At 54.5% G+C, this 23,890-nt stretch overlaps 2 protein-coding genes across 2 annotated transcripts; both read left to right on the top strand.

Moving 5' to 3' along the window:
- The first annotated feature begins 4,210 nt into the window (after positions 1–4,210).
- LOC121144994 (NUT family member 2G-like) lies at positions 4,211–10,334 on the top strand. The gene is made up of 6 exons (XM_040963622.1): positions 4,211–4,905; positions 6,764–6,892; positions 7,863–8,002; positions 8,305–8,726; positions 8,974–9,096; positions 9,570–10,334. Exons 1-6 carry the CDS (start codon positions 4,211–4,213, stop codon positions 10,332–10,334), a joined length of 2,274 nt encoding a protein of 757 aa, XP_040819556.1.
- A 1,458-nt stretch (positions 10,335–11,792) lies between these two features.
- LOC121144993 (NUT family member 2G-like) lies at positions 11,793–22,984 on the top strand. Its single transcript, XM_040963621.1, has 8 exons — positions 11,793–11,840; positions 14,133–14,186; positions 16,918–17,555; positions 19,414–19,542; positions 20,513–20,652; positions 20,955–21,376; positions 21,624–21,746; positions 22,220–22,984. The coding sequence occupies exons 1-8, from the start codon at positions 11,793–11,795 to the stop codon at positions 22,982–22,984; spliced, it is 2,319 nt and encodes a 772-aa protein (XP_040819555.1).
- Positions 22,985–23,890: the final 906 nt, after the last annotated feature.

The raw sequence follows: 23,890 nt of genomic DNA, 5'->3' as shown, positions 1-23,890 counted from the left end.
GACACCACATCATGATTAAGGCAGACTTTCAACCGGAGGAAATGATGAGTAGGAAGGTACATACAGAAAGGTTAGTGTACCCAGCTAAACTAACACACTCAGCAAGCAAACAAGAGCACTCACCAGACAACAGAACAAGTGGACAGAATGGATACCTACAGAACCTTTCATCTTATACACACCAAACACACTGGTGTTCGTCACTACAAGGAACCTTCTCCAGGATTCACTGCAGTGAGGCTATCGGGTGGAGACAAGTGCTGCAGAAAGAAAGCATCCACTTGGATGCAAGGCATCGGGAGGCAAGGCATCCTGGAGACGCAGAGTTGTACATTTGTCACGTGGACAAATGAGTGCTTGGCCACTCTAAGGGCGCTGGGTTTCTTGTCTCTAGAGAAAGAAGGCTCTAGGAACCCAGTGCCTGCATGCTTGTACTGAGAAGGAACACCTATAAAAAAGACTTGTTCTGGAGAAGGAAATGGGAGGTCCAGGCAGCTTGCTGGGAGGAAGAGCCATCTCTACATATCCCACACACCTTTGGCAATTCATAAACAGTTTGTGGGCCACACCCTTCCATGGAAATCAGTGCCGGGAATCAAAAGCACAGATTTAACCACACATACTCCCAGGACCAAAGATATACAAGACATGAGATGTGGGAAATCGCCCCTGCATCTCTGCCTGCCTAGCCCATGTGGGAGGCCATAGGCACATGGCACACCGTGTCCCTGGGGGAAGCCCTGACAGGAGTCTTGGCTAACTGAGGCCCCAACCTGGCCTGTTCACTGGGCATGCAGCAAGAGTGATGCCCTGCACTCCAATCTCTCTTCTCTGCCTCTGGATCAAACTGTGCTAGGACTTTCTTGGCAAACAACTCTAGCAAGTCAAATGTTACATTCACCCTGCTTTTCAGCAGCTCACCACCTGGTCCTGAGACATAGCTTTCTGTGCTCTCTGTGCTTCATGGGTTTGAACTTCACGGGAGCTTCCAAAGAGATCATCATACCTATTAGCCAGTCACTATGTCATTTCCTGGTGGAAGTACCGTCGGCAACACCCCTCTGCCTGCATCCTTTTCCTACCATAGTACACAAGCTTGTGACGTCTCTCAAACCAATGGACATCCCTCACCAGCAGCTTGTCTCCAGTGTTACTGCTGAAGAAGAACATGTCGCCTCACCCCTCGGTGGTCTTGGGGCCTGCCAGACAGAAGACTTCCTATGGGAGAGCGGTAGCCCAGGTGCTTCTCTAGGTTTTGCTACGGTCCATGATGGAATGGCCTTTCTGACAAGAGGATCTCCAGTTGGAACATCCTCTGCAGAATGAAAGCTCCAGCAGTAGCCAGCACGGAGCGACATGAGTACTTGAATGAGTACTTCAGGAAAGACTGCATGCAGGCAAAAGCACAAGCACCATCGGAACTGCTCAGATGACCTCCCGTGTCCTCCCCTGAGTAAGCCTGTCCTTCTCGCACTTTGCACACAGAACTGTGAGCAGAAGGAGCAGACACTGTTGAATGTGGAGTTGAACATGTTGGAGGTATGCACAGGAGACTCCCAGCACAGGGAAGCAGGACTAGTGGGGAACGCCAAAGGAGGTTTACTGATACCAGCTGGGAAAGGGGTGACAAGCAATACAGTCTCAGTGCTGGAAATCTCAGCAACAATGTTTAAATTGCTCAAGAGACACACCATTTGTGTGGCCACTGTAAAACTTCCAAAGCACTTGAGGTTCTACCCACCCTGCCAGAGCCACCAGGAACACTCCTGCCACCCCTCCCCCACCCCTCCCCAACATTCTATTCCAGTTACCTTTAAATTTAAACGTGCTGCAGTTGGACTCTGAGCGGCCATCTCACGCGTTGGCTCCTCAGCTTGAACTTTCCAATTAGGGGGCTGCCAGTCAGCTGTGCTGAGTGTCCAAGCCTGTGAGCACTGCTTCCGAAGGAGGTAAGTCTGTTGGGGTGTGGCTGTTGAACCACACACTCCCTGCTACTGCTCCAAGACTTGGGAGCTCCCATTGGACATCTCCGCTGGGGACAGTTGGTGCGCCTGAAGTGGAGTAGAGAGAAAGCCCTGGGTTCCCAGCAGCTCACACTACCTGGGGAGAAGACTCTGGAAGCCCATGTTGAACTGACATTGCTGAAAGGGGTGGGGGCGGCAGGAGAAGGGCTCCTTAGAGCTGCAATGTGATGCTTGAGGGAGAAATTCACTGCTTCAGAGGCAGAGATGAGAACAGATGAGTTTGAAGTTTGGCTCAACCCAGACACACACTCACACACACACACACACATACTCACACACACAGAGGTCACTTCAGTGTGCTTTTGTAGAGGCAAGAGCGATGGGCTTTGCTGTGGAGGCAGAGAGAGAAAGAGGACAGGCACACTAGAGCCCTGTCCTTTCTTGGCATATGTAGAGTGTGACCTCAACATGGTTCTCAGGCTGGTGACTGGGGTGTCCTAGACATTAGGAGGCTGTGAGAGATATGGGCACATAGCCATGAAACTGCACAGTGATGGTGTTGCTGCTTTCACCCTCTCTGCAGAGAAATATTCTCCCACGTGGAGACCTGCTGGTTACTCCGTCCCCTGCAGGCCTGAGTCTCCAGCCTCCTTCCCTCTCACTGACGGCTTCTCTGACTCCCGGTAGCTGCTATCTGGATTTGACAAGGACCGTGGTGCCCTTTCCTTCCACCACACAGTCCGTGGGGTTCCCTCACTCAGTCCAATGTTTTCTCCCACAAGTTGAAACTCAAGTACTTCACCTACTGCTCTCCCTTCTCATCCCATGGTGGGCCCTGAGCTCAAGACTTGCCCAAAATATGTAGACTCTTCTCAGCTTGCTGCTCTTTTCAAGGACCAGCCTGCATGGCTCTGGCTGACTTTACAGAGAGAACTGAAACACAGGCTGTACTTTCTTTCCCCTTTATTCTTTGTCCAATAAAAAACAAAAACTGAAACAAACAAACAAACAAACAAACACCCATTGCATTTGTTCCTTCAATGCCACGACACATAAGAAACTAGACGGAAACTGAGCAGCTTGATCTAATGCCTGAGAGCTTCCACATTTACGGCAGGTGAAATAATACTACTAGCATGCCAGGATACCTACGCTGCCTGCGTCTTCCACCTCTTAGACAGCATCCTGAGAACACAGAGCACCTGCCGCCTCTTGGATAGGAGACATGACCACAAAGCTGGATTGGAAAAGTTGAGAGGAACTTGACTCCAGTCAGTGACCTGATAACCTTTCCTGCACTTCCCCAAGCTGGGGTTTACCCACTCAGCTACAATCCACCCACCCCCTGCGTTCCTTTCCTGAAATGAAAGAGCCGAGCAGACAGGTAGGAAGGCTACCATCCATTGTAGCCTCAAAGAGTACTGGTCATCGGGGACGTGGTTGTGCACGCTGCTGTTGACCAGGCTCTGCATGGATCCTACACGAGGATGGCTTCCAGTCAGCTTAGTCCTATGGCTGCCAGCTCATGTCTGCTCCTGCTTGGCTACCCCCGAGTTGGCAGAGAAATCTGGGGCCTGTGTTTGTTTCACTTTTCTTCTACTACACAGAATATTGTAATAGTCTATTTCAAGATTCTATTATATTATTATCTACGCAATATACATTACATTAGGTATATAATATAGGATAGGTTATTAGAAAAGACAGTGGTAAGAATAAAGAAGTGCTTCATAGCAGTAGTCATTCAAGAAGCCTGGGCAAGAGATGAGGGCACACTACTGTGAATCTTCAGGCTGCGTCTAGATCATCTGGACTCAAGCTCTGTCTGTCTAAAGAAGTCCCCTGACCTAGTAGTGCTGAGTACTGAGGGGGTGCAGAGCTGCCAAGGACTCAGTCCTGATTGAAGCTTCCAGATCCAGCTATGAGGCTGGCCAGGTGTTCACACAGATGCCCTGGGGAGACCCTCAAGACAGGCAGAGCCATGGTCCCCCCGGGAGACAGGTTGACGAGATGGACCAGAAGGATGGGAAGGCTCTGGGGGATACTTTCCATGGGAGGAACAGAACCTGAGCTTGACCAAGGGACATGTCCATACCACCACTATCCCAGGCCCCCAGAGGGCCTCAGTGTCCCACCAGTGACTGACAGGGAACACAGAGCCTCCCTCCACACTGTGCACTGCGGGTGCCCATCCTCCATTAGCCCTTTGCTTTGTCTCCACAGCAGCTCCAGGGCTGAGACCAGCCATGACGCTGAACCCTGGCACCTCCACACCTTCCTTTATTCTCATGCCCTGTCCCCAGCCAACTCAGGGCCCAGCAACCCAGGCCCCCAGCGGGCCACGCCCACCGCCCATCCTGAATGCAGCATGCCCTCCAGGCAGCCGCCTTGTGCTGCCTGCTGTCCTCCCCACCATGCCTGTGGTGACAGCAGGTACTGCTGCCTGTGGCCCAAACCAGACTGGCAACCTCAACATCCTCCTCCAGTTGAGCACTCAAGGGCAAGTGGTGGAGCCTCCACGCTCTCAGACCTTGGTCTTTCATCAAGCCCCTCTCAACTGGAGTGTCCAGGGGGCCCTCTGCGCACAGGCAAAGAAGCCTGCTCCCCTCTTGCTGCCCAAGTCTTCCCTGCAGCCAGTAGCGCCTGCACCAACCATAATCAGGGCTCAGGGCACCCAGCAGGGCTGCACACAGGGAGCAGCTCCACCACCTCCAGCTCCACCACCGGCTGTCCAGATGGCTCCCACGCTGTGCCCCGCAGACAACGGGCCTCCACAACAGGGAGCAAGCACAGAGGGCTCCTTGCCTACTTCCAAGGACAAAGCTCCATCGGGGGATTCCAGCGTCTACAACAACTTCCGGCGCTGGCAGCATTTCAAGACCCTGGCCCGCAGGCACCTCCCGCAGAGCCCTGATGCCGAAGCTCTAGCCTGCTTCCTCATGTGAGTGCCAGGCGCTGGGACCCAGAACGCAGTCTGGAGCCCTGCCTAGGGAGGACTAATGGGTAGGCACGGTCATGCCATGCACGGGGCATCAAGGAGCACCTGAAGGGCAAAGACAAGGCCACGCATGAGCAGCTTGGTTCTCTCTAGTGTGTTTTTCCCATGCAGCTTGGGATACCATTTAGAGGTTTTCTACTCTGGATCTTCATCCTCTAGGAGCACAGCCTCTCTGTGCTACTCAATACATTGCATGGCACCATTGATGCTAGTTAGAGAGGGCCCTGCTATCACGAGAGCCCTTCAGGGATGGAGTCTTGCAGTGCAACACCTGCCACACACACACACACAGGTCAATGCCATTGGGAAATTCACAGGAGAAGGGGCTCATAAGGGATGCAAGCACCCCAACAAGACCTGTATAGAGCTCTCACCTCATTCTTCTGGGGAATGCGAGGAATAGAAAAAGCTGGTCACAAGCCCACACTGGGCCACGTGCGACCCCCATCACTGCTGTCTGTCCTGGGCTCCTACTAACATCCACATCCCAGAGCCCTCACACAGGAAGGCATGACTGGTTTCCCCATGAACATGGCACTGGCTCAACATGATGGGCTACGCAGATACCAGCTATGCACGCTGACCGCAGACAATGAAGCTTAGACACTGGGAGCTATCATCACGACGCACAGGCACTGTGCAGAACAGAGCCCCAAAACAAATGTCATGGCTTCAGAAATGAAGGACACTCTGTGCCACACAGCCAAGCCTGCAGCCTTCCTCCTGGGAGGCTGTGACTTCAGGGCAAAGGGCTTTTGTCCCTCAGTCCCACACTCACCTCTCCTGACCATGCACACCCTTGGTCCATGCCCAACCATCATGGCACACACGGCCCACTTTCCACGCAACAGTCCAATGTGCCTGTGTGGCCTGACCCCTGTGGCTGTCCAGCAGCATCTGCATCAGGCCTGTAAATGAAAGGGAGCTCAATGTTGTGCACATGACCATCTCCATTCCCCTACAGCTCTGAATAGTCAACATCCCCGGGAGAGCACATCTTGCCCCCAGTCCCTAAACCCATACTTCAAGGTTCTGCGATTGTAACTGGGCACACGCAGGCCATTCACAGGCTCCCTCTTCTGCTCCTGAGCCCCAGCAGCACTGGGCTGGCTCACGTCCACAACTGCTGCCTCTCCAACACACTGATTCGAGGCCCAGTCACGGGGCCAGGAAACCGCTGCTGAACCCTGACTCCCAGGACACTCTCTGTCCCCGACAGCTTACGCACGTGCAGCCACACATGCTCACCTCTCACATCTGCACAATGGACATCTGAAAACAAGGCATCGGCAGGATTCACATCCCAGTGAGGCTGCTCTCCCAGCCTGACAAGCCTCTTCCTCACTGTGTGAGCTGAGGGGACTGAGACACGGGGTCATGGTGTCTCTTGCTCTTTCTCTCAGGACAACAATCCAATCAAGGGAGCTCCACATACAAAACGTCCTCTAACCCACGCAACCCCCAAACCACTCAAGAGGCCATCATCACATTGAGGACTAGGCATCGCACTTATGGATTGTGACACAGCATTCAGGCCATTGTGCACAATGACATCGAGGTCTCAAGCAGAGGACACACAGGCCAATGCAGCCCTGGCTGCTGATGTGCCACACATGCAAGGGGGTCCGGGAGGGTGGAGAGTGGCCACTGCAGAGGAGGATGAGACAGGGGCAGACCACAGGTCTGATGGAAGCAGAGCAGGGAGGTGGCCTGACTCAGCTTGGTGAGCTGGGGAGCTGTGGCAGGGGACAGGGCGTGGGGACAGCACTGCTGCCCCGTGACTGACTCTGCCAAATTACAGCCCGGTGCTGCGCACGCTGGCCCAGAGGAAGCCCAGCATGCCACTGGATGATGGCATGCGGATTGCCATGCGGGAATGGCAGCACAAGAGCAACTTTGACCGCATGATCTACTATGAAATGGCAGAAAAGTGAGTCAAGATGCCTGCACCTGACACCACGTGTGCTGAAGGAGGGTGGATAGAGAGGCTAGGCCTCGGGTGGGGGGGGCGCACTTGGCAACTCACAGGCTGACAAGAGGCCTGTTTCCGGCCTCAGCCCATCCGGGGGCCCTGCCATCCCAGGGTGTTGCCCCTACCACGTGGCTGTGGAGGGTCTCTGGCTGCTTTCTTCTCACTCTGCCCCAAGCACAGAACATCCTCCCACAGCTTCAGCTGAGGATACCTGCCTTCATTTGGAAGGCTGAGGTAGAACAAGCAGCACCATCACTGGCTGTCTTCTGACCGTGGGCACTGCGCACATGGCACCAGCTGCACCACACAGACCCCTCAGGCTCATGCACTGAACTGGCCCGATCCACTCAAACCCATGTTCCAAAAGTGAGACACACCATCCCAGAGATGCTGTTTCAGAGCATGGCCATGGAGAGCTGGTGTCTAAGATACCCCAAGGCCCAGAGAGGGCCTTTTCCACCACTCCATGCTGTCCACTCTGACATGGAAATATACCACCTCCTAGCTAGGACTCCCCAGCCTCCCACCTGCCCCTCGAGCCTCAATTCCAACACTTCCACTCAACGACCCACAGCCTCTCAGGCCCTAATCCTGGGCCAGGACCTTGGAATAGACTAGGAGAAATGAGGTGCTGGCCAGCCTCTGCTGACAGCTCTCCTCATGGGCCTGGCTTCGAGACCCACATGGCCTTCAGGGCGTCAGCTTGGTCCTGCTTTAGTCAACGAGGCCTGTTGCAGGTCTGAAAGTGCACACCACACCACATGTCACTTAGCTGCTTCCCATAACATTTGTCCCTCCCAGCGCTGCAACTCAGTAGGCCCAGGCTCACCACAAAGCCCATTTCCATATCTCGCTCCTCAGTTGCTGCCCTGTGCTGGCTCAGGACCTCCTCGATCACTCAAGTGGGACCTGCCTTTCCTTCTCCCAGGTTCACGGAGTTTGAGGCAGAGGAGGAGATACAAATTCAAAACCTGGGGTGGAAGAAAGAGAACCTGTGCCAGCCCCTGCCAACACCACAGCAGCTGGCTCCTCCTGGGCCCCCAAGCCCTGTGGCCCTCCAGCAACCAGGTACAGTGAGCTTCCCCTGCCACCACACACAACACTGCACAGGACAAGGTTCTCTGGGTGTGACTAACCCATCCTCCGGACCTTTTCCTGCAAGAGCAGCACTTGTGTCTTCTTGTTCAGCATGTGCCCCTGACAGCCCACGTTGCCTGAGCCTTGGGTCACAACTCGGTAGTAGCTGTCTGACCACGCCGGCAGTGCCTCTGTCTAGGGACACCACACACATCCTCACCTTCTGCAGAGGACATGGGCTTGGCGGCAGACCACGGGGCATGTCAGTGAGTGCCTCACACGTTCCACCTCAGCCCACTCCAGGTGCCGTCGGCAGCTTGTGCTGGACCAGCCCCACCAGCTCACATGCCCAACAACCGCCCTCTGCAACGTGGCTGATGCGGAGCTCGAGCCCCTGAACCTCACTCGCCTCTTTCCTCCCATAGAGCATGCCCGCGAGAAGAACAGCTCCAAAGCTCTGCCCAACAAACCCTTGCCACAAAGACACCAGGCCTCTCGGGAAAGGACACCCAAGGAGATCCCTCCAGAGGCCGTGAGCGAGTACATGGACATCATGGATGCACTGCTGGAGCTGGGGCCCTCCGCCTCGGGCCAGCCCAGTGAACAGCCAGAAGAGGACGGCATGCTGCAGCCCCAGCAGGAGGGACTGGGCCCCGACCCAGAGCTCCTGAGTTACCTTGACCAGCTGTGCTCCCAAGATGACTTTGTCACCAAGGTGGGCTGTGCCACTCTACGATTTGTCCAATCTGGGCCGTGACCATCTCATGCCCCTGGATCAAGCTCACTTCCCTAGCTACTACCCCTGGGTGTACCAGTGTGCGTGAGTAGCTGGCAGCCCTGCCGACTGGGCATCCCAAGCTGGGCATGGCGCTCTGCTGCTCACTGCTTTCTGCTTCTCCTTCAAGTCCCATAGTTTGGTGACTTCTGGAAAGAATGAGAGAAACCTCTTCCTTCTCTGCTAGGTGGAGACCATCATCCATCCGCGATTCCTGGAAGAGCTCCTTTCACCAAATCCACAGCTGGATCTCGTGGCCCTAGCCGAAGAGCTGGACAAGGACAAGGAGGAAGGGCTGAACCCTGACCAGGTGAAGGAGGGAGGGAGGAAGGAACCTCAAGCAGGGAAGGGCAGCAAGGCGCAGCATGCAGACAGGGCAGGGATACGCACCAGGAAAACAGAAGAGGGGCGCTGTGGAAGAGCAGCTACATTTGGGCGAGGCCTGCAACTAGGTCAACTGTGTGCAAGTGGGTCTCCAGCACAGTAGGCCCCGAGAGCCTGTCTCCCCCGACATGCTGGCCATGCGGGACTTGCAAAGGAACTGCTTCCAGTGTGGTGCAGGTACACACATATAGCAAGGAGCCAGGAGAACCAGGGTCAGGTGAGTGTGCAGAACTGCACTGCAACCAGCCCCAGCACGATGACAGCAGAGCAGCTGCCTCCTTCTACAAAGAAAGCCCAGCGACTCTGGCCTGCCTCCCTCCTCCCCTGGCCACTGCTCTGGACCCCATGGTCCTTCTGACACCAGCTGCAGAGCCACTCAGTGCCTCTTTCCTCCTGCAGGTGGTGGACAAGAACCTCTGGCCCTTGAAGACGGATGGCACCATGCGGGAAAAACCCAGGCCTGCGACACCCCTACTGGAAGCCAGTACTTCGGATTCCAGAGCCCTGCAAGGCACACAGAGAGATGACCGTGCTCCCAGCCCTGGGCTCAGTGCGGAGACCTCCGCCCAAAGCATGTCTTGCTGGAAGCCTGAGAGATGCGTGGTCCCAGACACCCGCCTGTCCATGCACAAAGACAATGCTGGCTTCTCTGGGGACAAGACATGTCCTTTACTGGGGGACATTAGGCCCACTTCTCCCAGAGCCCCTTCCACACAGGTGCCCAAGGCAGCCAGGGCTTCACAAGGACAATGCTCTGTGGAGGAGCCACCACCAGTCGTGGATCTGACTGGTGAGGACGACGAGGAACTGCCCAGCCTGGCCTTCTTCCTTGATTCACAGCACCATCTGCTGCCCTTGAGACTTGCCCAGAGCCAGGTCTCTGCTGAGGACCTGCCTTGTCCTGCACCTGGGAAACCAGGCAGAGCACACAAGCCCACCTCCAATCTTGGAAGGGCCTTCACTGGTCCTCCACCACCTGCTACCAATAGCAAGAAGCAGGCTCTTCTAGCGGACCCAGGCCCTAGACTAAACAAGCCTTGCCCGAGGGCTGGCTCCAAGGCCTCTGCAGAACAGGCCCCAGCTCTGGAGTCTGTGCCACACTGCCAGGCTCACAAGAGGAAGGCTGACTCCTGGGGCGATATAAACAAAAAGATGCGATACTGAGGCCAGGCGCGAGCCTGTGGCCTCTGGGAAGCTGCCCCACTACGTGCCAGCCAAAAGGACATGGATCCTTGTCTCTTGCACCACCGCCACTCTTGTTGTTCAAACCCATTGTGCCCAGGGAGGGAGGGGGGTGGGCTTCCCAGGTGGAGGGGGGTGGGCTTCCCAGGTGGAGGGATCTAGAGGGTGGGGTGGGGACCTTTTCTGAGGGACACTGTTTGCTTCAATAAAGAAACGGAACTAGAAAATGCTCTCTTCTGTTCTGGCTTCAGTACACTGAACAAGTGAGGAAACATGGATCAGGACTCCCAGCTGCTGGTTGCACATGCGGCCAGCCAAGGCCTTCCCTCCCCTCCACTTCATGCTTCTCTTTCTCCTGCTCTCTTCACAAAACCTGTCCTGCACAGGGACACACAGCAGTGCGCAGTGCCCCCCACGGCCGAGTTCTTCTTTGACTCTTTGCATACCCTGGGTTCTCAACCATGCACAAAAAGAACCAAAAGAACACTCAGAAAATCAGCACCAATCCGCTGAAGACTTGAACAAACATGCACTTCGATAGATTCTGCTTCACAGGAACACAACATGCCATCCCACATCACTATACTATATGCTTTTGACACACATCTTAGCACGTGCTGTCCTAAGCTACCCTTCCAAGAGCTACCTACCCTATGTTTGTCCATAGAAATCTTCATTGAAATCAAGTAGAGTGTGGCCATATTGTGCAAGGAAATCAAAGCGACAAGCATTCGTAGGTGCACAGCTACAAGAGCTCCAAGAATCCTAAAGCAAAGTGCACACTATTGACTAACCCCAAAGACAGACACAGAAAAGAACATTAGAAGGTATTGTAAATTAGGTGACCCTGAGCATGCAAGGTTTCACAATGTGTGGGATGTGCTGCTCTAGTGGCAGAGCATTGGGACGCACCACCTGCAACACGTGTATCCCACAAGGGTGCTGGCGCCAGTCCTGCTTCTTCCAGTCAGCAGAGCTAAGCCTGCTACTTCAGCCCCTGCAGCTGTGTTGGACAGATGGATGCAGTCAGAGAATGCTGAATGTGGTTTGGGCTCAGTCGCTGCAGCCGTCTGGGGAGTGAACCAGTGGATGCAAGACCCACTGGCGTCTCTCTCGCTCTGTCTCCCTCCTGACCTCCCTCTGCCCTTGTCCCCTCCATGCCTCATGCTCTGCCACTCTCCTTCAAACTCTACACATCGCAGTGTCTAATCCTGGATGGGAAGTATATAAAACCCACCACCAAAACACACATACCTGGGGGATGCAAACAAAACAGGACTTAGGCCAATCTCCGACCACAAAATCCAGGTAGCAAAGGAAGGCCTCACATGAACAGCTGCTGCTGCTCCCACTTTACATGTTAAATTGCAGAAAAGCAGGATACAAAATGGATGAATCATGGAAACGTGACCTGCAATCATGAAATGTCTACCCGAAATCATGAGCGAAGAGATTCATGATGGTAATCTTCACAATGATTGCGTGCAGGTAACACCAAAAGCACAGGCAAAAAACACCAAACTAGCAACCAAACAGAGGCAAATGAGACTATAGCCAAGCAAGCGGCTGCTGCACCATAAAGCATATAACCGACAGAGTGCCAACGCCAGTGACACTACAATTCACGAGAAAACATTATTTCAAACTGGGTGTCAACTACAGGGCTCATGGCCAACTAGGTAAGCGATGCCAACTCAACAGCAAAATGAAGAGTCATCATCCCATTCAACTGGGCAACTGACAGCAACCGTCACTTCCCCCAAAGAATGCACATACATGGAAAATAAGCAGGAGACAATGTGCTCCATTTCACTCACGCGGGTCAACACAAATCACGATCATGCAGCAAAAGCACACCAGAAGCATGAGCATAGCCAGTGCACTGAAAGTTGCAGAGAAACTAGAACCGTGAGGCATGGTGGAAGAGTTCCAAGCAGAAACCAACATGGAGGCAGAGGGTCAGGACACGTTAAGATGGACAGACAAGGGTGAACAGAAGAGAAGCAGACAGCATGGAATCCTGGATGACACCTGCAGGCAGATCAGTGCCAGAGAGACAGCTGCCAACACGTGCACACAGGGAAGCAGTGGGAGAGAGCAGAGCGACACTGCAGCAGCCAGATTGCCTAGGAGCGAACAAACTCTCCTCCCTCATCAACCCACAAAGCTAGGCAGAAACGCAAAGTCCAAAAAGGGAAAAAGACAGCACAAGCAATGGAAAGGGAAACAAAATGGAATAACCACATTAGTATCACATAACCCAAACAACCATGTGAAAGGCATTAAAACACAAAGACACCACATCATGATTAAGGCAGACTTTCAACCGGAGGAAATGATGAGTAGGAAGGTACATACATAAAGCTTAGTGTACCCAGCTAAACTAACACACTCAGCAAGCAAACAAGAGCACTCACCCAGACAACAGAACAAGTGGACAGAATGGATACCTACAGAACCTTTCATCTTATACACACCAAACACACTGGTGTCCGTCACTACAAGGAACCTTCTCCAGGATTCACTGCAGTGAGGCTATCGGGTGGAGACAAGTGCTGCAGAAAGAAAGCATCCACTTGGATGCAAGGCATCGGGAGGCAAGGCATCCTGGAGACGCAGAGTTGTACATTTGTCACGTGGACAAATGAGTGCTTGGCCACTCTAAGGGCGCTGGGTTTCTTGTCTCTAGAGAAAGAAGGCTCTAGGAACCCAGTGCCTGCATGCTTGTACTGAGAAGGAACACCTATAAAAAAGACTTGTTCTGGAGAAGGAAATGGGAGGTCCAGGCAGCTTGCTGGGAGGAAGAGCCATCTCTACATATCCCACACACCTTTGGCAATTCATAAACAGTTTGTGGGCCACACCCTTCCATGGAAATCAGTGCCGGGAATCAAAAGCACAGATTTAACCACACATACTCCCAGGACCAAAGATATACAAGACATGAGATGTGGGAAATCGCCCCTGCATCTCTGCCTGCCTAGCCCATGTGGGAGGCCATAGGCACATGGCACACCGTGTCCCTGGGGGAAGCCCTGACAGGAGTCTTGGCTAACTGAGGCCCCAACCTGGCCTGTTCACTGGGCATGCAGCAAGAGTGATGCCCTGCACTCCAATCTCTCTTCTCTGCCTCTGGATCAAACTGTGCTAGGACTTTCTTGGCAAACAACTCTAGCAAGTCAAATGTTACATTCACCCTGCTTTTCAGCAGCTCACCACCTGGTCCTGAGACATAGCTTTCTGTGCTCTCTGTGCTTCATGGGTTTGAACTTCACGGGAGCTTCCAAAGAGATCATCATACCTATTAGCCAGTCACTATGTCATTTCCTGGTGGAAGTACCGTCGGCAACACCCCTCTGCCTGCATCCTTTTCCTACCATAGTACACAAGCTTGTGACGTCTCTCAAACCAATGGACATCCCTCACCAGCAGCTTGTCTCCAGTGTTACTGCTGAAGAAGAACATGTCGCCTCACCCCTCGGTGGTCTTGGGGCCTGCCAGACAGAAGACTTCCTATGGGAGAGCGGTAGCCCAGGTGCTTCTCTAGGTTTTGCTACGGTCCATGATGGAATGGCCTTTCTGACAAGAGGATCTCCAGTTGGAACATCCTCTGCAGAATGAAAGCTCCAGCAGTAGCCAGCACGGAGCGACATGAGTACTTGAATGAGTACTTCAGGAAAGACTGCATGCAGGCAAAAGCACAAGCACCATCGGAACTGCTCAGATGACCTCCCGTGTCCTCCCCTGAGTAAGCCTGTCCTTCTCGCACTTTGCACACAGAACTGTGAGCAGAAGGAGCAGACACTGTTGAATGTGGAGTTGAACATGTTGGAGGTATGCACAGGAGACTCCCAGCACAGGGAAGCAGGACTAGTGGGGAACGCCAAAGGAGGTTTACTGATACCAGCTGGGAAAGGGGTGACAAGCAATACAGTCTCAGTGCTGGAAATCTCAGCAACAATGTTTAAATTGCTCAAGAGACACACCATTTGTGTGGCCACTGTAAAACTTCCAAAGCACTTGAGGTTCTACCCACCCTGCCAGAGCCACCAGGAACACTCCTGCCACCCCTCCCCCACCCCTCCCCAACATTCTATTCCAGTTACCTTTAAATTTAAACGTGCTGCAGTTGGACTCTGAGCGGCCATCTCACGCGTTGGCTCCTCAGCTTGAACTTTCCAATTAGGGGGCTGCCAGTCAGCTGTGCTGAGTGTCCAAGCCTGTGAGCACTGCTTCCGAAGGAGGTAAGTCTGTTGGGGTGTGGCTGTTGAACCACACACTCCCTGCTACTGCTCCAAGACTTGGGAGCTCCCATTGGACATCTCCGCTGGGGACAGTTGGTGCGCCTGAAGTGGAGTAGAGAGAAAGCCCTGGGTTCCCAGCAGCTCACACTACCTGGGGAGAAGACTCTGGAAGCCCATGTTGAACTGACATTGCTGAAAGGGGTGGGGGCGGCAGGAGAAGGGCTCCTTAGAGCTGCAATGTGATGCTTGAGGGAGAAATTCACTGCTTCAGAGGCAGAGATGAGAACAGATGAGTTTGAAGTTTGGCTCAACCCAGACACACACTCACACACACACACACACACATACTCACACACACAGAGGTCACTTCAGTGTGCTTTTGTAGAGGCAAGAGCGATGGGCTTTGCTGTGGAGGCAGAGAGAGAAAGAGGACAGGCACACTAGAGCCCTGTCCTTTCTTGGCATATGTAGAGTGTGACCTCAACATGGTTCTCAGGCTGGTGACTGGGGTGTCCTAGACATTAGGAGGCTGTGAGAGATATGGGCACATAGCCATGAAACTGCACAGTGATGGTGTTGCTGCTTTCACCCTCTCTGCAGAGAAATATTCTCCCACGTGGAGACCTGCTGGTTACTCCGTCCCCTGCAGGCCTGAGTCTCCAGCCTCCTTCCCTCTCACTGACGGCTTCTCTGACTCCCGGTAGCTGCTATCTGGATTTGACAAGGACCGTGGTGCCCTTTCCTTCCACCACACAGTCCGTGGGGTTCCCTCACTCAGTCCAATGTTTTCTCCCACAAGTTGAAACTCAAGTACTTCACCTACTGCTCTCCCTTCTCATCCCATGGTGGGCCCTGAGCTCAAGACTTGCCCAAAATATGTAGACTCTTCTCAGCTTGCTGCTCTTTTCAAGGACCAGCCTGCATGGCTCTGGCTGACTTTACAGAGAGAACTGAAACACAGGCTGTACTTTCTTTCCCCTTTATTCTTTGTCCAATAAAAAACAAAAACTGAAACAAACAAACAAACAAACAAACACCCATTGCATTTGTTCCTTCAATGCCACGACACATAAGAAACTAGACGGAAACTGAGCAGCTTGATCTAATGCCTGAGAGCTTCCACATTTACGGCAGGTGAAATAATACTACTAGCATGCCAGGATACCTACGCTGCCTGCGTCTTCCACCTCTTAGACAGCATCCTGAGAACACAGAGCACCTGCCGCCTCTTGGATAGGAGACATGACCACAAAGCTGGATTGGAAAAGTTGAGAGGAACTTGACTCCAGTCAGTGACCTGATAACCTTTCCTGCACTTCCCCAAGCTGGGGTTTACCCACTCAGCTACAATCCACCCACCCCCTGCGTTCCTTTCCTGAAATGAAAGAGCCGAGCAGACAGGTAGGAAGGCTACCATCCATTGTAGCCTCAAAGAGTACTGGTCATCGGGGACGTGGTTGTGCACGCTGCTGTTGACCAGGCTCTGCATGGATCCTACACGAGGATGGCTTCCAGTCAGCTTAGTCCTATGGCTGCCAGCTCATGTCTGCTCCTGCTTGGCTACCCCCGAGTTGGCAGAGAAATCTGGGGCCTGTGTTTGTTTCACTTTTCTTCTACTACACAGAATATTGTAATAGTCTATTTCAAGATTCTATTATATTATTATCTACGCAATATACATTACATTAGGTATATAATATAGGATAGGTTATTAGAAAAGACAGTGGTTAAGAATAAAGAAGTGCTTCATAGCAGTAGTCATTCAAGAAGCCTGGGCAAGAGATGAGGGCACACTACTGTGAATCTTCAGGCTGCGTCTAGATCATCTGGACTCAAGCTCTGTCTGTCTAAAGAAGTCCCCTGACCTAGTAGTGCTGAGTACTGAGGGGGTGCAGAGCTGCCAAGGACTCAGTCCTGATTGAAGCTTCCAGATCCAGCTATGAGGCTGGCCAGGTGTTCACACAGATGCCCTGGGGAGACCCTCAAGACAGGCAGAGCCATGGTCCCCCCGGGAGACAGGTTGACGAGATGGACCAGAAGGATGGGAAGGCTCTGGGGGATACTTTCCATGGGAGGAACAGAACCTGAGCTTGACCAAGGGACATGTCCATACCACCACTATCCCAGGCCCCCAGAGGGCCTCAGTGTCCCACCAGTGACTGACAGGGAACACAGAGCCTCCCTCCACACTGTGCACTGCGGGTGCCCATCCTCCATTAGCCCTTTGCTTTGTCTCCACAGCAGCTCCAGGGCTGAGACCAGCCATGACGCTGAACCCTGGCACCTCCACACCTTCCTTTATTCTCATGCCCTGTCCCCAGCCAACTCAGGGCCCAGCAACCCAGGCCCCCAGCGGGCCACGCCCACCGCCCATCCTGAATGCAGCATGCCCTCCAGGCAGCCGCCTTGTGCTGCCTGCTGTCCTCCCCACCATGCCTGTGGTGACAGCAGGTACTGCTGCCTGTGGCCCAAACCAGACTGGCAACCTCAACATCCTCCTCCAGTTGAGCACTCAAGGGCAAGTGGTGGAGCCTCCACGCTCTCAGACCTTGGTCTTTCATCAAGCCCCTCTCAACTGGAGTGTCCAGGGGGCCCTCTGCGCACAGGCAAAGAAGCCTGCTCCCCTCTTGCTGCCCAAGTCTTCCCTGCAGCCAGTAGCGCCTGCACCAACCATAATCAGGGCTCAGGGCACCCAGCAGGGCTGCACACAGGGAGCAGCTCCACCACCTCCAGCTCCACCACCGGCTGTCCAGATGGCTCCCACGCTGTGCCCCGCAGACAACGGGCCTCCACAACAGGGAGCAAGCACAGAGGGCTCCTTGCCTACTTCCAAGGACAAAGCTCCATCGGGGGATTCCAGCGTCTACAACAACTTCCGGCGCTGGCAGCATTTCAAGACCCTGGCCCGCAGGCACCTCCCGCAGAGCCCTGATGCCGAAGCTCTAGCCTGCTTCCTCATGTGAGTGCCAGGCGCTGGGACCCAGAACGCAGTCTGGAGCCCTGCCTAGGGAGGACTAATGGGTAGGCACGGTCATGCCATGCACGGGGCATCAAGGAGCACCTGAAGGGCAAAGACAAGGCCACGCATGAGCAGCTTGGTTCTCTCTAGTGTGTTTTTCCCATGCAGCTTGGGATACCATTTAGAGGTTTTCTACTCTGGATCTTCATCCTCTAGGAGCACAGCCTCTCTGTGCTACTCAATACATTGCATGGCACCATTGATGCTAGTTAGAGAGGGCCCTGCTATCACGAGAGCCCTTCAGGGATGGAGTCTTGCAGTGCAACACCTGCCACACACACACACACAGGTCAATGCCATTGGGAAATTCACAGGAGAAGGGGCTCATAAGGGATGCAAGCACCCCAACAAGACCTGTATAGAGCTCTCACCTCATTCTTCTGGGGAATGCGAGGAATAGAAAAAGCTGGTCACAAGCCCACACTGGGCCACGTGCGACCCCCATCACTGCTGTCTGTCCTGGGCTCCTACTAACATCCACATCCCAGAGCCCTCACACAGGAAGGCATGACTGGTTTCCCCATGAACATGGCACTGGCTCAACATGATGGGCTACGCAGATACCAGCTATGCACGCTGACCGCAGACAATGAAGCTTAGACACTGGGAGCTATCATCACGACGCACAGGCACTGTGCAGAACAGAGCCCCAAAACAAATGTCATGGCTTCAGAAATGAAGGACACTCTGTGCCACACAGCCAAGCCTGCAGCCTTCCTCCTGGGAGGCTGTGACTTCAGGGCAAAGGGCTTTTGTCCCTCAGTCCCACACTCACCTCTCCTGACCATGCACACCCTTGGTCCATGCCCAACCATCATGGCACACACGGCCCACTTTCCACGCAACAGTCCAATGTGCCTGTGTGGCCTGACCCCTGTGGCTGTCCAGCAGCATCTGCATCAGGCCTGTAAATGAAAGGGAGCTCAATGTTGTGCACATGACCATCTCCATTCCCCTACAGCTCTGAATAGTCAACATCCCCGGGAGAGCACATCTTGCCCCCAGTCCCTAAACCCATACTTCAAGGTTCTGCGATTGTAACTGGGCACACGCAGGCCATTCACAGGCTCCCTCTTCTGCTCCTGAGCCCCAGCAGCACTGGGCTGGCTCACGTCCACAACTGCTGCCTCTCCAACACACTGATTCGAGGCCCAGTCACGGGGCCAGGAAACCGCTGCTGAACCCTGACTCCCAGGACACTCTCTGTCCCCGACAGCTTACGCACGTGCAGCCACACATGCTCACCTCTCACATCTGCACAATGGACATCTGAAAACAAGGCATCGGCAGGATTCACATCCCAGTGAGGCTGCTCTCCCAGCCTGACAAGCCTCTTCCTCACTGTGTGAGCTGAGGGGACTGAGACACGGGGTCATGGTGTCTCTTGCTCTTTCTCTCAGGACAACAATCCAATCAAGGGAGCTCCACATACAAAACGTCCTCTAACCCACGCAACCCCCAAACCACTCAAGAGGCCATCATCACATTGAGGACTAGGCATCGCACTTATGGATTGTGACACAGCATTCAGGCCATTGTGCACAATGACATCGAGGTCTCAAGCAGAGGACACACAGGCCAATGCAGCCCTGGCTGCTGATGTGCCACACATGCAAGGGGGTCCGGGAGGGTGGAGAGTGGCCACTGCAGAGGAGGATGAGACAGGGGCAGACCACAGGTCTGATGGAAGCAGAGCAGGGAGGTGGCCTGACTCAGCTTGGTGAGCTGGGGAGCTGTGGCAGGGGACAGGGCGTGGGGACAGCACTGCTGCCCCGTGACTGACTCTGCCAAATTACAGCCCGGTGCTGCGCACGCTGGCCCAGAGGAAGCCCAGCATGCCACTGGATGATGGCATGCGGATTGCCATGCGGGAATGGCAGCACAAGAGCAACTTTGACCGCATGATCTACTATGAAATGGCAGAAAAGTGAGTCAAGATGCCTGCACCTGACACCACGTGTGCTGAAGGAGGGTGGATAGAGAGGCTAGGCCTCGGGTGGGGGGGGCGCACTTGGCAACTCACAGGCTGACAAGAGGCCTGTTTCCGGCCTCAGCCCATCCGGGGGCCCTGCCATCCCAGGGTGTTGCCCCTACCACGTGGCTGTGGAGGGTCTCTGGCTGCTTTCTTCTCACTCTGCCCCAAGCACAGAACATCCTCCCACAGCTTCAGCTGAGGATACCTGCCTTCATTTGGAAGGCTGAGGTAGAACAAGCAGCACCATCACTGGCTGTCTTCTGACCGTGGGCACTGCGCACATGGCACCAGCTGCACCACACAGACCCCTCAGGCTCATGCACTGAACTGGCCCGATCCACTCAAACCCATGTTCCAAAAGTGAGACACACCATCCCAGAGATGCTGTTTCAGAGCATGGCCATGGAGAGCTGGTGTCTAAGATACCCCAAGGCCCAGAGAGGGCCTTTTCCACCACTCCATGCTGTCCACTGTGACATGGAAATATACCACCTCCTAGCTAGGACTCCCCAGCCTCCCACCTGCCCCTCGAGCCTCAATTCCAACACTTCCACTCAACGACCCACAGCCTCTCAGGCCCTAATCCTGGGCCAGGACCTTGGAATAGACTAGGAGAAATGAGGTGCTGGCCAGCCTCTGCTGACAGCTCTCCTCATGGGCCTGGCTTCGAGACCCACATGGCCTTCAGGGCGTCAGCTTGGTCCTGCTTTAGTCAACGAGGCCTGTTGCAGGTCTGAAAGTGCACACCACACCACATGTCACTTAGCTGCTTCCCATAACATTTGTCCCTCCCAGCGCTGCAACTCAGTAGGCCCAGGCTCACCACAAAGCCCATTTCCATATCTCGCTCCTCAGTTGCTGCCCTGTGCTGGCTCAGGGCCTCCTCGATCACTCAAGTGGGACCTGCCTTTCCTTCTCCCAGGTTCACGGAGTTTGAGGCAGAGGAGGAGATACAAATTCAAAACCTGGGGTGGAAGAAAGAGAACCTGTGCCAGCCCCTGCCAACACCACAGCAGCTGGCTCCTCCTGGGCCCCCAAGCCCTGTGGCCCTCCAGCAACCAGGTACAGTGAGCTTCCCCTGCCACCACACACAACACTGCACAGGACAAGGTTCTCTGGGTGTGACTAACCCATCCTCCGGACCTTTTCCTGCAAGAGCAGCACTTGTGTCTTCTTGTTCAGCATGTGCCCCTGACAGCCCACGTTGCCTGAGCCTTGGGTCACAACTCGGTAGTAGCTGTCTGACCACGCCGGCAGTGCCTCTGTCTAGGGACACCACACACATCCTCACCTTCTGCAGAGGACATGGGCTTGGCGGCAGACCACGGGGCATGTCAGTGAGTGCCTCACACGTTCCACCTCAGCCCACTCCAGGTGCCGTCGGCAGCTTGTGCTGGACCAGCCCCACCAGCTCACATGCCCAACAACCGCCCTCTGCAACGTGGCTGATGCGGAGCTCGAGCCCCTGAACCTCACTCGCCTCTTTCCTCCCATAGAGCATGCCCGCGAGAAGAACAGCTCCAAAGCTCTGCCCAACAAACCCTTGCCACAAAGACACCAGGCCTCTCGGGAAAGGACACCCAAGGAGATCCCTCCAGAGGCCGTGAGCGAGTACATGGACATCATGGATGCACTGCTGGAGCTGGGGCCCTCCGCCTCGGGCCAGCCCAGTGAACAGCCAGAAGAGGACGGCATGCTGCAGCCCCAGCAGGAGGGACTGGGCCCCGACCCAGAGCTCCTGAGTTACCTTGACCAGCTGTGCTCCCAAGATGACTTTGTCACCAAGGTGGGCTGTGCCACTCTACGATTTGTCCAATCTGGGCCGTGACCATCTCATGCCCCTGGATCAAGCTCACTTCCCTAGCTACTACCCCTGGGTGTACCAGTGTGCGTGAGTAGCTGGCAGCCCTGCCGACTGGGCATCCCAAGCTGGGCATGGCGCTCTGCTGCTCACTGCTTTCTGCTTCTCCTTCAAGTCCCATAGTTTGGTGACTTCTGGAAAGAATGAGAGAAACCTCTTCCTTCTCTGCTAGGTGGAGACCATCATCCATCCGCGATTCCTGGAAGAGCTCCTTTCACCAAATCCACAGCTGGATCTCGTGGCCCTAGCCGAAGAGCTGGACAAGGACAAGGAGGAAGGGCTGAACCCTGACCAGGTGAAGGAGGGAGGGAGGAAGGAACCTCAAGCAGGGAAGGGCAGCAAGGCGCAGCATGCAGACAGGGCAGGGATACGCACCAGGAAAACAGAAGAGGGGCGCTGTGGAAGAGCAGCTACATTTGGGCGAGGCCTGCAACTAGGTCAACTGTGTGCAAGTGGGTCTCCAGCACAGTAGGCCCCGAGAGCCTGTCTCCCCCGACATGCTGGCCATGCGGGACTTGCAAAGGAACTGCTTCCAGTGTGGTGCAGGTACACACATATAGCAAGGAGCCAGGAGAACCAGGGTCAGGTGAGTGTGCAGAACTGCACTGCAACCAGCCCCAGCACGATGACAGCAGAGCAGCTGCCTCCTTCTACAAAGAAAGCCCAGCGACTCTGGCCTGCCTCCCTCCTCCCCTGGCCACTGCTCTGGACCCCATGGTCCTTCTGACACCAGCTGCAGAGCCACTCAGTGCCTCTTTCCTCCTGCAGGTGGTGGACAAGAACCTCTGGCCCTTGAAGACGGATGGCACCATGCGGGAAAAACCCAGGCCTGCGACACCCCTACTGGAAGCCAGTACTTCGGATTCCAGAGCCCTGCAAGGCACACAGAGAGATGACCGTGCTCCCAGCCCTGGGCTCAGTGCGGAGACCTCCGCCCAAAGCATGTCTTGCTGGAAGCCTGAGAGATGCGTGGTCCCAGACACCCGCCTGTCCATGCACAAAGACAATGCTGGCTTCTCTGGGGACAAGACATGTCCTTTACTGGGGGACATTAGGCCCACTTCTCCCAGAGCCCCTTCCACACAGGTGCCCAAGGCAGCCAGGGCTTCACAAGGACAATGCTCTGTGGAGGAGCCACCACCAGTCGTGGATCTGACTGGTGAGGACGACGAGGAACTGCCCAGCCTGGCCTTCTTCCTTGATTCACAGCACCATCTGCTGCCCTTGAGACTTGCCCAGAGCCAGGTCTCTGCTGAGGACCTGCCTTGTCCTGCACCTGGGAAACCAGGCAGAGCACACAAGCCCACCTCCAATCTTGGAAGGGCCTTCACTGGTCCTCCACCACCTGCTACCAATAGCAAGAAGCAGGCTCTTCTAGCGGACCCAGGCCCTAGACTAAACAAGCCTTGCCCGAGGGCTGGCTCCAAGGCCTCTGCAGAACAGGCCCCAGCTCTGGAGTCTGTGCCACACTGCCAGGCTCACAAGAGGAAGGCTGACTCCTGGGGCGATATAAACAAAAAGATGCGATACTGAGGCCAGGCGCGAGCCTGTGGCCTCTGGGAAGCTGCCCCACTACGTGCCAGCCAAAAGGACATGGATCCTTGTCTCTTGCACCACCGCCACTCTTGTTGTTCAAACCCATTGTGCCCAGGGAGGGAGGGGGGTGGGCTTCCCAGGTGGAGGGGGGTGGGCTTCCCAGGTGGAGGGATCTAGAGGGTGGGGTGGGGACCTTTTCTGAGGGACACTGTTTGCTTCAATAAAGAAACGGAACTAGAAAATGCTCTCTTCTGTTCTGGCTTCAGTACACTGAACAAGTGAGGAAACATGGATCAGGACTCCCAGCTGCTGGTTGCACATGCGGCCAGCCAAGGCCTTCCCTCCCCTCCACTTCATGCTTCTCTTTCTCCTGCTCTCTTCACAAAACCTGTCCTGCACAGGGACACACAGCAGTGCGCAGTGCCCCCCACGGCCGAGTTCTTCTTTGACTCTTTGCATACCCTGGGTTCTCAACCATGCACAAAAAGAACCAAAAGAACACTCAGAAAATCAGCACCAATCCGCTGAAGACTTGAACAAACATGCACTTCGATAGATTCTGCTTCACAGGAACACAACATGCCATCCCACATCACTATACTATATGCTTTTGACACACATCTTAGCACGTGCTGTCCTAAGCTACCCTTCCAAGAGCTACCTACCCTATGTTTGTCCATAGAAATCTTCATTGAAATCAAGTAGAGTGTGGCCATATTGTGCAAGGAAATCAAAGCGACAAGCATTCGTAGGTGCACAGCTACAAGAGCTCCAAGAATCCTAAAGCAAAGTGCACACTATTGACTAACCCCAAAGACAGACACAGAAAAGAACATTAGAAGGTATTGTAAATTAGGTGACCCTGAGCATGCAAGGTTTCACAATGTGTGGGATGTGCTGCTC

The sequence above is a fragment of the Ochotona curzoniae genome, unplaced genomic scaffold, assembly GCF_017591425.1.
Source record: "Ochotona curzoniae isolate NIBS_2020 unplaced genomic scaffold, NIBS_Ocur_1.0 scaffold_3208, whole genome shotgun sequence".
Lineage (NCBI taxonomy): Eukaryota > Metazoa > Chordata > Mammalia > Lagomorpha > Ochotonidae > Ochotona > Ochotona curzoniae.
The sequence above is the reverse complement of the archived record's forward strand: the minus strand, read 5'-3'. Positions and strand labels throughout refer to the sequence as shown.

Bases quoted from the DNA above. Each gene is read 5' to 3' on its own strand.
- LOC121144994 (XM_040963622.1), top strand. From the start codon at position 4,211: ATGACGCTGAACCCTGGCACCTCCACACCTTCCTTTATTCTCATGCCC. The intron at 4,906-6,763 runs GTGAGTGCCAGG...GCCAAATTACAG, and splicing joins GCTCTAGCCTGCTTCCTCAT to CCCGGTGCTGCGCACGCTGG. The intron at 9,097-9,569 runs GTGAAGGAGGGA...TTCCTCCTGCAG, and splicing joins AAGGGCTGAACCCTGACCAG to GTGGTGGACAAGAACCTCTG.
- LOC121144993 (XM_040963621.1), top strand. From the start codon at position 11,793: ATGAGCGAAGAGATTCATGATGGTAATCTTCACAATGATTGCGTGCAG. The intron at 14,187-16,917 runs GTATGCACAGGA...CCCTGTCCCCAG, and splicing joins TGGAGTTGAACATGTTGGAG to CCAACTCAGGGCCCAGCAAC. The intron at 21,377-21,623 runs GTGGGCTGTGCC...CTTCTCTGCTAG, and splicing joins AAGATGACTTTGTCACCAAG to GTGGAGACCATCATCCATCC.